This window comes from Mus caroli, chromosome 3, assembly GCF_900094665.2.
Source record: "Mus caroli chromosome 3, CAROLI_EIJ_v1.1, whole genome shotgun sequence".
Taxonomy (NCBI): Eukaryota; Metazoa; Chordata; class Mammalia; order Rodentia; family Muridae; genus Mus; species Mus caroli.
In genome coordinates, this window is record NC_034572.1 from 103811041 (window position 1) to 103822715 (window position 11675).

An 11675-nucleotide genomic window follows, 5' to 3' on the forward strand; every position below is an offset into this window, starting at 1 on the left:
GAGAAGAAAAAAATAATCATAGTATCTAAAACTAAGAATTACTCAAAAGAATGGTATACAAAATTGTAGTTTCCAGTGTAGGGTGGTGGAATAAGATATAACCATTTCTGATTTGGATTTTGTTGTGTGACATATTTTACCAAGGAAGATGAACACACACACATCTACTCACAGAAAGGGAGGCCATAACGGGCCAAAGTAGTGACTGACCACTGTCCACATCAATGAAGGAATGAATTTTTCCTGGCATTTCAAGCAGGGGTTACAAGGATCAGGGATGGCATAAAGGCAACCAAATCACTGAAAATCCCACCTCAACCCAGATTACCTCTTGTAAACCTGGCAGTGCTGGGCCCAGCTTAATGGTCTAAGAATTTCTTCCTTGTAGTTCAGCTCTAATGTCTCCCTCTCCTGGCTGCTGCTTCCTCTGTTTTAGAATGCTGGAAAGGGGCCCTTGAGAATACTTGAAGGTTCTCTTCTCTCAGAAGTGTGACCTTTAGTTTATGTCATGAGCCTCATGGGCCCTCTCTCCTTCCTAAAGGGAATGTTTCAACAAGGAGAAATACAGCAGGTGGAGATGAAGCACATTTACCAGAGAGATGCTGGTAGAGGAGGCAGCAGAGTCAAAGATGGCAGTGCTTAGTGATGGTTGTTGTTGTTGGTATTATTATATCTTCAACTTTAAAACTGTACAGAAGAAGCAAAATAATTAGGGTTTCTTCAGATCGTAATAAGCAGTATATGCTGAGTATTTTATATGCACTTACCACTTTACATATTTTATTTCACATTAAATGTGAGGTTGTAAACCATTTCCAATTTCCATTTGTCCTGAGTAAATGTGCTTTCACATGTAAAAAAAAAATTCCCAAACTTCCTGCATGGAAGATGTTACTGTCATTACGTACAGAGAAAAGAGTGAAGTCACTGTAACCAGTGGGCTGCAGACTGAAGACTCTGTGTCTTCACGTGGTGTCCTTGTCACATTGCTACCCTGCCCCTGAAAATACAAAACCTCAGCAGTGTACAGGTTTGCATATGTTTCCGTGGATTTGTGTTTGACTTCTCTGAAGATGAGTGAATCTCCCTGACATTTGTCTACGTTCCCAGATTTATCATTTGAATATGTACATGAATGTGGTATTTTGAGGGCATATAGGACTAATTCAGTTTGCAAATGTGGGTAGCACCTAAATATCTTAAATATATATATTATATACATGTGACATTTTATATATATATATATATATATATATATATATATATATATATATATATATATATATAACATTACCTTAGTCTGTGGCCAATTTGAAGATCAGGCCAGGACGCTTACTTTCTAGTGTAGGGAATTCTCCTCAGACCTCTCGCTGCTTTCCAGTTGTCACTTCTGCCTTCCTTGTCATTACCTACACCCTCTGCTGTACTCCTCCTGGGTTTGACGCTGAGCCTGCCAAAGAAACTGTGATCAAATTGGGAGACTTGGCTACATTTCAATGAGGACAATTTGAAATTTTTGTTACTGTGGAACTTAGAACCAAATTAATAACAGAAATGAAAGCTTATTTTTCATGTGACAAAATTTTATGGCCGAAAGGTTTATAATTTTAGAGATAAAATAAATCCTAATGTCACCAACCACATGGTTTTTATTAAATAATATGGGAAGGTACTGGCGAACTGTTCAGACACAAGAGGGTAGACAGATTTGTACTTACTTCTTCTTTTTATAAGTCATTCTTTCAAGGATGTAAAAATCTGTTGAAAGTATATACAGTTTGAATAACATTATTCCTAATGATTAAAACAAATCAGGATGCCAAGACACTGAAGAGACCTTAAATACAGGAACTAACAAAGACATTACAGTGTACAAATTCTAGATTAAATTTCTTTCCTAAGTACTCTAGACATTTCATCAAACGAAGTAGATAATTTCATGTGAAATACCTTGAACATGGAAACAAAATTATCAACCACTTATAAAAACTTTGAATTTTGGGAATATGAGACTCAACATCATCCATTTATTTCATTTGTTCATTATTCCCATCTTTAAAGTAGGTTGATCCCAAGTGATTATTACTTCTAGAGACCATGAAATAAAAGAGAACATCAACAAGGTTGCCTTCAATTAACTATGTTTTATGTATGAAATGTTGGGATGAGATCTGAGGCTGAGGACTGGGAGCCCTTTGAAAGTCTGAATGTGCTAGATGCCAAGGCCCCTGTTGCCTTGTCCCTGTAGTCAAATAGCCTGGCTTTTTACTCTTTGCCAAGAGACAGTGTTGTTGTGTGTATAACATGGGGAAACAAAAACATACCGGGTTTCAACTTGGAAAGGCTAGTTCTAGCAGAGGCTGCAGAGATGCCATTCTGAAAACCACTCATACTAAAGAAGTCTTTAAATCTAAGGTGTGAAACCCTATTTATTGCCTTTATATAGCTTAGATCTGACCCAGGAGTAGTTTCTCTCACACTGCACCCTTGAATGCAAAAATTAGTTTAGAGAGCACACACACACACACACACACACACACACACACACACACACATACATGACCTAAATGAACTCAGTAAAACCCCTAACATTTGGCTGGTTACCAGCCCAATTATCAGATTTTTGCCAAATTCGCAGACTTCTGCCCAGTGGTACTTTTGGACCTGCACACAGGCTCCTTCATTATTTCTAAATCCTGCTTCCTTATGCATGAACAAGCAATAAAGGGAAAGCAGACACTTGAGGAAAACTTTGAAGTATATAACAAATCTTTTGTAAGAGAAATGATCTGAGAATTGAAGAGCTTTTATAAATTAAGTAGTATAGGAGCTTGGGAATGTGTAAGGCTGAGAAAAATTTCAAAAACATCAAAAAAAGAAATAATGGGAGAAGTATTTTTAAAATTAGATAATTGGCACGAATGTTTGCTAGTTTTCAACTCATAAAAAATCCAGAAAGACACACAGAGACACACAGCATACACAGACACACACACACAGACACACAATGCACACAGAAACACACACACACAGCATATACAGACACACAGGTACACACAGACACAGACACACAATGCACACAGAAACACACAAGGACACACACACACAGCATACACAGACACAGAAACACACACGGACAGAGACACACTCACACACACACACACACACACACACACAGAGAGAGAGAGAGAGAGAGAGAGAGAAAGAGAGAGAGGCCAAGGGCATCAATTACTAAAGAAGTAATACATTTTCCAGAGTTGAATTCCATATCTACCTTTTTGGAGAGGTTGCTGAAAGCAGAAAAAGTATATGATCATTAAAATTTTCTAATAGATAATATATGGAACCTGAAAGCTTTCAAGGAAGCAAATATCTGGTCACATCCAACAGTTAGAATGAAATTAATTGGAAGTTAAAAGATAGCAATGTAATGCCATTTAATTTTTAAAAGGCAAAATCATTTCTCACTTAGAATTAGTATTGGGGAAATGAAATATTTATCTGGGTGTTGTCCTTTAAAATGTTACATATCATACTCCATTTATAGAAAAACTAAGGATTAATTATTAATACAAAGAAAAGAAAAATGCAGAATCCTGGAGTGGAACAGCAGGGTTAGAGGGCAGAAAGAAGCAGGCGTTTAAGAGAGTGGGGAACACAGATGCCATTGGGTTAAGAGCAAAAACTTTACAAGTAGAGTATATATCATTGAAAATGCATTGGTAGAGAGTTTATGTAGAGAATGTAGAAAGAACTGTGGAAGATAGAAAACAACCCACACAAACTCCCATGCTTACCTTTTTACAAGTCAAATATTGTAAAACTTCTGCACTGCTCAAAATGAGCCTAATGATGCCTGTGTTTGCAGATGTTACACAAAGACAATAGTCTGTGACAGAATAGGCTTGTGTCAGGAGAAAATTGGCTTTCCTTGTTTATGCCCAGAGTTAGAAGTTAATGAAATGTAGCATAAGCACAGTTATTTAAAATATCTATGTAGAAATAAAGAAAAAAACTGGTAAAATATTCGACCCAGGACTTGGGATAGAATTCTCATATGATATGATAGATGCTGCTTTTCATTGCTTTTAAGAGTATACATTAAGTAGATTAACATTTGTGGGCAGACAGTAGTTAAAATGATGGAGAGAGGGTTCCATACATATACAGGACAATCTTTAAGATGGATGAACAACAACAACAAAAACGTGTGTATTCACACAAGAGCCCAGTGTATAAGAGACCTATGGTCAGGAGATTGACAAGCCCTACGTACAGGAGTTTGAGAGTAGAGATGCAGGGACTAGAAGAGATAAGGTCGATGAAATATGCATGAAGCAGACTGTACTAGATCTTAATAGGTTATCATAACTGCCTTAAAAATGTGTCGTTGGTACAAAATGCCACTAATTTCCCTTTATTCATGGTCCAAGACTGCCTATATCCATTTGACTCCATGAACTTTTGTGAAATGTCTACTGTGTACATTTTAAATAAATAGTATAGATTAAAGCACACATTTATACTGAGTTTATGATTTGATGTGTGAGTTGGATGCTTTACTTGAATTCATGAATTAATTAGCTTGAAAAGAGCCAGTCCAAATGTAGTTTCCTTTTAATTTCTATTGTTCCAGATCTTTGATCCTTGCCACTATGTGGAGTGCTTACATTTGATGTGAGTGGTCATGCAAGAATAATTTAATTCAGAGTTTGGATATTTTACTATGATTGTCATTGTTTTGACAGAGTTTGGTTGTGCTTAAGGCCCATATAGTCCAGGGAAACCTGAACTCTGGCTTTGAAAATTATCTACTTTTGAAAATGACTCCTTTATCACTGTTTGTTTCTTTAGAAGTTTGTTTGTCAAAATTGTGAACTAAGGTAATTAATCTCACATCTAAATGATAATTATTTTACAATAATTTAAATGATTTCAGTCACTTAAAAAAGCTCCTCCAAAGAGATCTGATAGTATGCATAGGGAAAGTGATGTCTTGAAGTCTGTGTGTATGTGTGTGTGTGTGTGTGTGTGTGTGTGTGTTTCTATCTTTCTGTCTGTTTGCCTGTTTTTCTGTTTGCCTGTGTCTTATACAGGGCTATGCCTCCCATAACTCTTCTTCCTATCTGCTCCTAACCTTCTGACTCTCTTGTCTTCGTCCCTTCTGTTTATCTCATGTTGATTGGTGCTCACTGGCTCTTTAACTATTGTCCATTTTGCTGATGTTAACGTTGTACCATATTTCTGTTTAGACATGTTAAAGAGATTTTTCCAAATTATTATGTAAAGCAATGTAATTAGCATATGCAGAAAGCCACGACAAGTACTTATATTTACCCTCTCTTTTCAGATATGTTCATCTAATTTTTGTCTTTTCACAGGTATGCTGGCCCGATGGAAAGATTGCAGGCAGAAACCGAACTTATTAACAGGGTGAATAGTACTTACCTTGTAAGGCACAGGACCAAAGAGTCTGGAGAATATGCAATTAGCATTAAGTAAGTAGGACAAGTGCTTTTGTAAAAATAGATTTACTGTGTTCATGATTGTGTAGGTCATGTGACACATATAACACTGAAGTTGAAAACCAGGGTTCTAATTGCAGCAGAAATAATGCATTTATCCAGACAGCTCATTAATACTGGAAAATATCTGCAAGGAACACAGTAATGGGTGTTATAGGCTGCTAATTGGCATAATAGATTTCTTTCATAACATTATATTTTGTTGACTTGATATGTGTGTATTTCTAGTAAATTCGAAGAATACAAATTACTAGATTTTGTCTCCTTTTTTTTGTACTATCAAACTAAATTTACTAAGTAAATTAAGCATAGTGATTAGTCAGATCAAAGTTTTCTCTCACTTCAAATATTGGTTGTATCTTCAGCCCATCTAGTAAATACATGTTGTTAATTAGCTGTCACCATTGTATTGGCACAAGTATATATTTTTGTCTTCAGAATTAATTCCTATAATGTTATTGGGGCATGCCCTCTGGTAATTATTGATTTCTACTGATTAAAAACACATTTATATTCATAAGTTATTCATTGCCCACAGGTACAATAATGAAGCAAAACACATCAAGATTTTAACAAGAGATGGCTTTTTTCACATTGCAGAAAATAGAAAATTTAAAAGCTTAATGGTGAGCATTGATTATTTCTTTTCAATCTATAATTCCCATTTTCTGCTGTTAAGTTAGTTTAATTCTGTAGTTTCTTAGCAATGTTACCCATTGAAAATTATTTAAAGGGAATTATAGTGTGGGCTCTAGCAAAATCCTAACTTTCTAGGTTGAAGAACTCCAGTGCAGTTTTACATTGCTCAGATGGTATTGATCATTATAAATGAGGATTGTACGTTTTAGATAAAATTTTAGAGTATACACTACTCATGAATCTCGGGGCAACTGCCAACTCAAGTATAACTGTCATTGGTTTGTATGGGTGTTTGAGTGTATTGTCTCAGTGGCAAATGGCAAATCTTTATTACATCACTCCTCTTATGTCCTCCAGCTCTCCTTTTAGCTACCTTTTGTCATCATCAGTTATGATAAGAAAAATTTTAATTAATAAAATACCTCTTACATTTAACTCTATTTCATAAAAGAGGCCATAGAAAGTAAATTTGCAATTTTCTTTATATTTTCTGCTATTCTAAATTGTGTAATCGGGACTAGAGAGATGGCTAGTGATTAAGAGCACTGGCTGCTTTTCCAGAGGTCCCGAGTTCAGTTCCCAGCAACCACATGGTGGCTCACACTCATCCGTAATGGGATCAGATGCCCTCTTCTGGTGTGTCTGAAGACAGCTACAGTGTACACAGATATATAAAAATAAATAAACCTTTAATAAAATAAAATAAAATAAAATAAAATAAATTGTGTAATCACGGTTCTCATTCATTAATTAGACAGTTAGACATCAGTTTATATTTTTGCCACAGTCATTCATTGATATTACATAGAAATTTTGTGTTGAAATAAAAAGCATATATTGTGGCTAGAATGTAGTGATCAATTCTGACAATTTGTAAATGTCTCAGTAACTTCCTTAGTAGGTATATTGTGTTTATGTCTTACAGACCACATACACATTTCATTACACACACTATTAACAGTACATCTTATTTTCCTAGGAGTGGCTTCAAATCTTCTTTTTCACTTAGGTAATTTCTTGAACTAATGAAGAATTTGGACACAGGGCACAGGATACATTTGTAGATGTGAAGAACTTTGATTAGCTTTGAAAGGGAAGATCCATTGACAGAGCTACAAAGCAAATCGTATACACTAGACCTTTCCTGAAAATAACAGAAATCACGTAGGGATACAAATGAGGTAAAATTGAGTATAAGAAAGCTTACAAACTCAGCCAGCTTGAATGCCTTACCTAAAAGTCATTTCAAGATAGGGACCTGTGTGTTAAAGAAATGGAGGCATCTTAAGTGGAGAGATAAGAAAATAGGAAGAAATCTGTAGACATAAAGAGGACATCTGACATTCAGAAGGAAAGGGCAGGCAACCTAGACAGTCATGGAAGATGGAAACTCTTGTCAAATTGGCAACCAAGAGCCACGCATCCTCCCTGCTAGAGGCAACTTCCATTCTGCTGTATCTACTGGACTGTGAAAGAGAAGACAGAGCAAGCTGGACCAGAAGAGGTTTTTCATGTAATAAAAACCTGAGAAGGGTATGACAAGTGGGTACACAGCTAATGAGTAACAGGCACAGCCCAGACATGATGAAAGCATGCATGGGGCACACCATCTCTGCAAGACACACCAGCTGGAGCTCTTACCTGCAGAACTTTTTTGGGTGGTAATGAGGCTTCCTCACAGTATAACACTATAACAGTTGATGTGACACTTGAAACATGCTGCAGGGCCAAGGACGACTGCCAGCCCTGCAGACATTGAAAAGTCGAGAAAGAAACTCCTGTCACAGAAGACACACAAGAAGCATAAAAGGAATGGCCACTGTAAGGGGCCAATCAGCTCAGCTGTGTATCACCTTGGTTCAGCACACGGAAATCCTATAGCAGGGACGGTTAGGGATGAGAGAAACTAGTGACAGCATCATGGGCTATCGTTCTTATATGGCCATGACTATACCAAAGCTGACAAACTCCTCAATTTAAATAATTTGAAGCAGAGACCATTAAAGTTTATCCATTGGTCTCCTGGAAAGGGAAGTAAAGGCGCAGGTCTCAGAATTCAAATAAGTGACACAAATACTGTGTATCTTTCATGAATGCCACTGTTGTGGGCACAGACCATACCTGTGCTATTCTTTTTCTTTTTCTCTTTCTCTTTCTCTTTCTCTCTTTTTCTTTCTCCTTCTCCTTCTCCTTCTCCTTCTCCTTCTCCTTCTCCTTCTCCTTCTCCTTCTCCTTCTCCTTCTCCTTCTCCTTCTCCTTCTCCTCCTCCTCCTCCTCCTCCTCCTCCTCTTTCTCTTTCTTTCTCTTTCTTTCTCTTTCTTTCTCTTTCTTTCTCTTTCTTTCTCTTTCTTTCTCTTTCTCTTTCTCTTTCTTTCTTTTTCTTTTTTCTTTCCACACTGGGAGATCTTTTATAAGGAAGCTCAGACCACAATAGTTCAAAAGAGATGATGGAGAATTAAGAGCAAAGCTGCAGAAACTAAAAAGAAAGGAACCAGCTTAAGGATATTTGTGTAAATAAAGAAATGTAGACAAGGAACAGAAAGCCTTTAGTTATAAGCAAAGACCTTTTGCCAGCTTTATCAAATAAGCACCAATTGCTAAAGAAGCCGTAGAGCTAGCTGGGGTTTGCCCTGCTTTTTGTTCATGTGTTGAATACGTTTATTGTGAATCTTTATTTTTAATTTTTGGAGACGTGTATTCAATAAATTCAGTAAACAGATAAGCAGTGATACACCAAATCTACATATATATTTTTTAAAAAAATTAAATGTGTATTTATAATAAAATTTTATTATTTTTCAAAAGGCAGACTTGGATTCTAATAAAATGATTTAATAGAAGGAGGCACAATGTTTAAGATAAAATACGCAAAGAAAAGTATAAATTTTGAATTGTTTTGAATCTTGAAAAACTCAATCACTATAGTTTTAAGAGACTTCATAATAAAATGACTCAATTGATCTAGAATAGCTTACAACTTAGCAAATACATGTATGCCAGAGAATTCAAGACAGTGGTGTCCTGTAAACCCAAGAGAGAAAATGCCGTGTGGATACTTGCCAAGAAGAGGTGGTTCGTATTATGGTAACATACTTCTTTGGAAGAGGAGAGGAGGTTCCAAGATGTAGGATGTGTCTTTAAAACAAATAAAGGTCGTACGACCTCTAGCAGACACAGTTTATTGTGGTGTGTTATGTAGCACAGTTCCCATCTCAGTAAGTGCGAGTGTGTAGACCTGCGCCATTTCTTAGGAGTAGTTCATCATCTCACTAATCTCACCATCCACATTACATTATGTTCTGCATATGAATCACCTTATAGCTTGGAATAGATTTTCTATCAGAAAGGATTCTAAGCACACACAGACTCTAAAAGCTTATTTTAAATTAGCTGGTGTCTCATAGAGAAGACTGAATTTGATGCTTGGGACCAGAACTCCTTCCCTTGGGTTTCAATAGCTTGGTTAATCAAAGCCTTTGTTTTTCTTAGTCATTAAGTTCCAACCCTAAATGACTTTCTGATTCCAGATTACAAGGCATTAATTTTGTTCTGATTTTCATGTATGCCAGACAAGCTATGTCCAAATGTTGTTCGTAAGCCATCTCCAGTGCCTGTTTCCTTGGTAATTGGAATGACTGGCCCACACTCATTATTTCTCAGGGTTGGATTGTTGACACCACTGTGTCAGCTGAGATAAGGGAAGCTTAGAGATTTCTTTTGTTTAGAGTCATCTTATTTGCTTGTTGTACCTGAAGGTCAATGACTGCTAAAGCAGGGGTGGATTAGACTAAAATACAGAGAGCATAAAGCCATGAATTGGAAACAATCCACACTGGCACTCGTAATTCTACTCGGAAGCCTGTTAGGAAGATTTGCCACCTAAGACTGTAAAAATGTAACTCAAATGCGTTCTATGCTTAGCCAGGTATTAAAGACCATCTGCAGTTTACTAAATTGCCTGACCCTGGTTCTTAGAAAAGTCTCTTTTTTTCCTTCTGTAAAAATATTAAATGATCAACAAAACTTTTTTTTCTGTTCAATAATTCAATAGTTTATAGCCAACTTTACATTAATCTTACTAATGATTTATAATTTATAAAATTCACATTCTCTCTCATAAAGTTAAACTGAAGTTCAAAGCTATTGAACTGTACAATTTATTTCAGATTTACATTTATATTGTCAAAGAAAATAGCACATTTTAATTAAAGTGTCAAGGCTAAAGGAACAACTCCTTGGTATCACTGGTATCAGTGATGCCACATGCAAACGGAGTTTTCCTTAACCTTTTTATCTCATCATCAAAAAATAAAATGATCATATTTTTTACTAAGCATAATTAAACTTCTGAGCTACTCTTATGAAATCATATAAAAAATCAGCATATTACAAATGCCATATTCTCATATAGGTAGCCATATCCAAGATACAGTGTTCTATTTGGTGTTTTGTTTCATTTTCTTTTCCCCTCTTGTTGTTAGATTCCACGCACCTTCTTTTCATCAAGCACTCCCGTGCTCGTTCTCTGAGTCCAAGGAAGATCTGTGAGCTGTGTGAAATGTTTTATGGCTCTCATTTTCCAAATGTGGGAATTGACAAAAAGAATCTTCATTTGCTTTATCCAGTGATTTAGATAAACCATACTGCTTTCAGTTTATTAATGTGACAGAATGTGTGTGTGTGTGTGCATATTCAAATGTATGCACTCTTTGCACAGACACAAATATGTCGAGACCAGAGCAAGATATTAGATAATATTGCCTCCCCTTCTCTCTATCCCATTCACTCACAGACCCTGGAGCTAGGCTAGTGGCCAGCTGTCTCCTCCACTCAATAGTTGTGGGGTTATAGACACATATGTGGTTATAACTGACTCCTACATGGGTGGCTGCATGTAAACTCATGTCTTTGCACTCATGCTCTGTAACAAGCACTCCTATCTGCTGAGCCATCTCCCCAGTCCAAGACTGGGATTTTCACTTTGCCACCTTTGTGTCTCAACCCTGGATACCCCCACCTGAAATGATCTCTTCCCCATGGCTGTCCATTGAGATTTTTACCTGGTCTTTGATTTAACCAAGCCGCCTTCATCATGCTGTCTCTTCTTGCTTCCCAGTTGAACACACTAAAGAAAGTTCTTTTTGCCCCGAGGTTTGATAACCTTCACTCTCCCACTTGTAGTAAGAACACTGGAGGGTGGGCACCTTGGCTTCAGCATTTTTCTGATCCCTGGCACTCCCAGTGCAAAGCAGTACACAGCGTGTCTGATTTAGACCGAAAAAAATAAGTCATTAATGATCATATCTTTCCACGTTGTGAGTTCTGGCCTAATTGATTTCTTTTAGGAAATTTGAACTTAACCACTGACTAGTGTTGGATCAATGGACAATGTTTCTGTCTCAAGAAGAGTTGCTCTTCCATACTTTTTAAGGGTGCTATGACAAAAGCAGTGACTACTTTGTTTAAAGTAATCTGTTTTTTATTTTCATTTCAACTATTTTTTTTTTTTTT

The 11675-nt window shown here is 36.6% G+C and overlaps 1 protein-coding gene across 2 annotated transcripts in view; it reads left to right on the forward strand.

The window, feature by feature from the left end:
• Nucleotides 1-11675, forward strand: part of Vav3 (vav guanine nucleotide exchange factor 3) — a 329118-nt gene that overhangs the window by 295866 nt on the left and 21577 nt on the right. For both annotated transcript variants that reach the window (XM_021157266.2, XM_021157267.2), the window contains exons 23-24: nt 5382-5498; nt 6064-6151. In XM_021157266.2, the coding sequence (XP_021012925.1) occupies nt 5382-5498; nt 6064-6151 (205 nt within the window). The remainder of the gene's footprint in view (nt 1-5381; nt 5499-6063; nt 6152-11675) is intronic.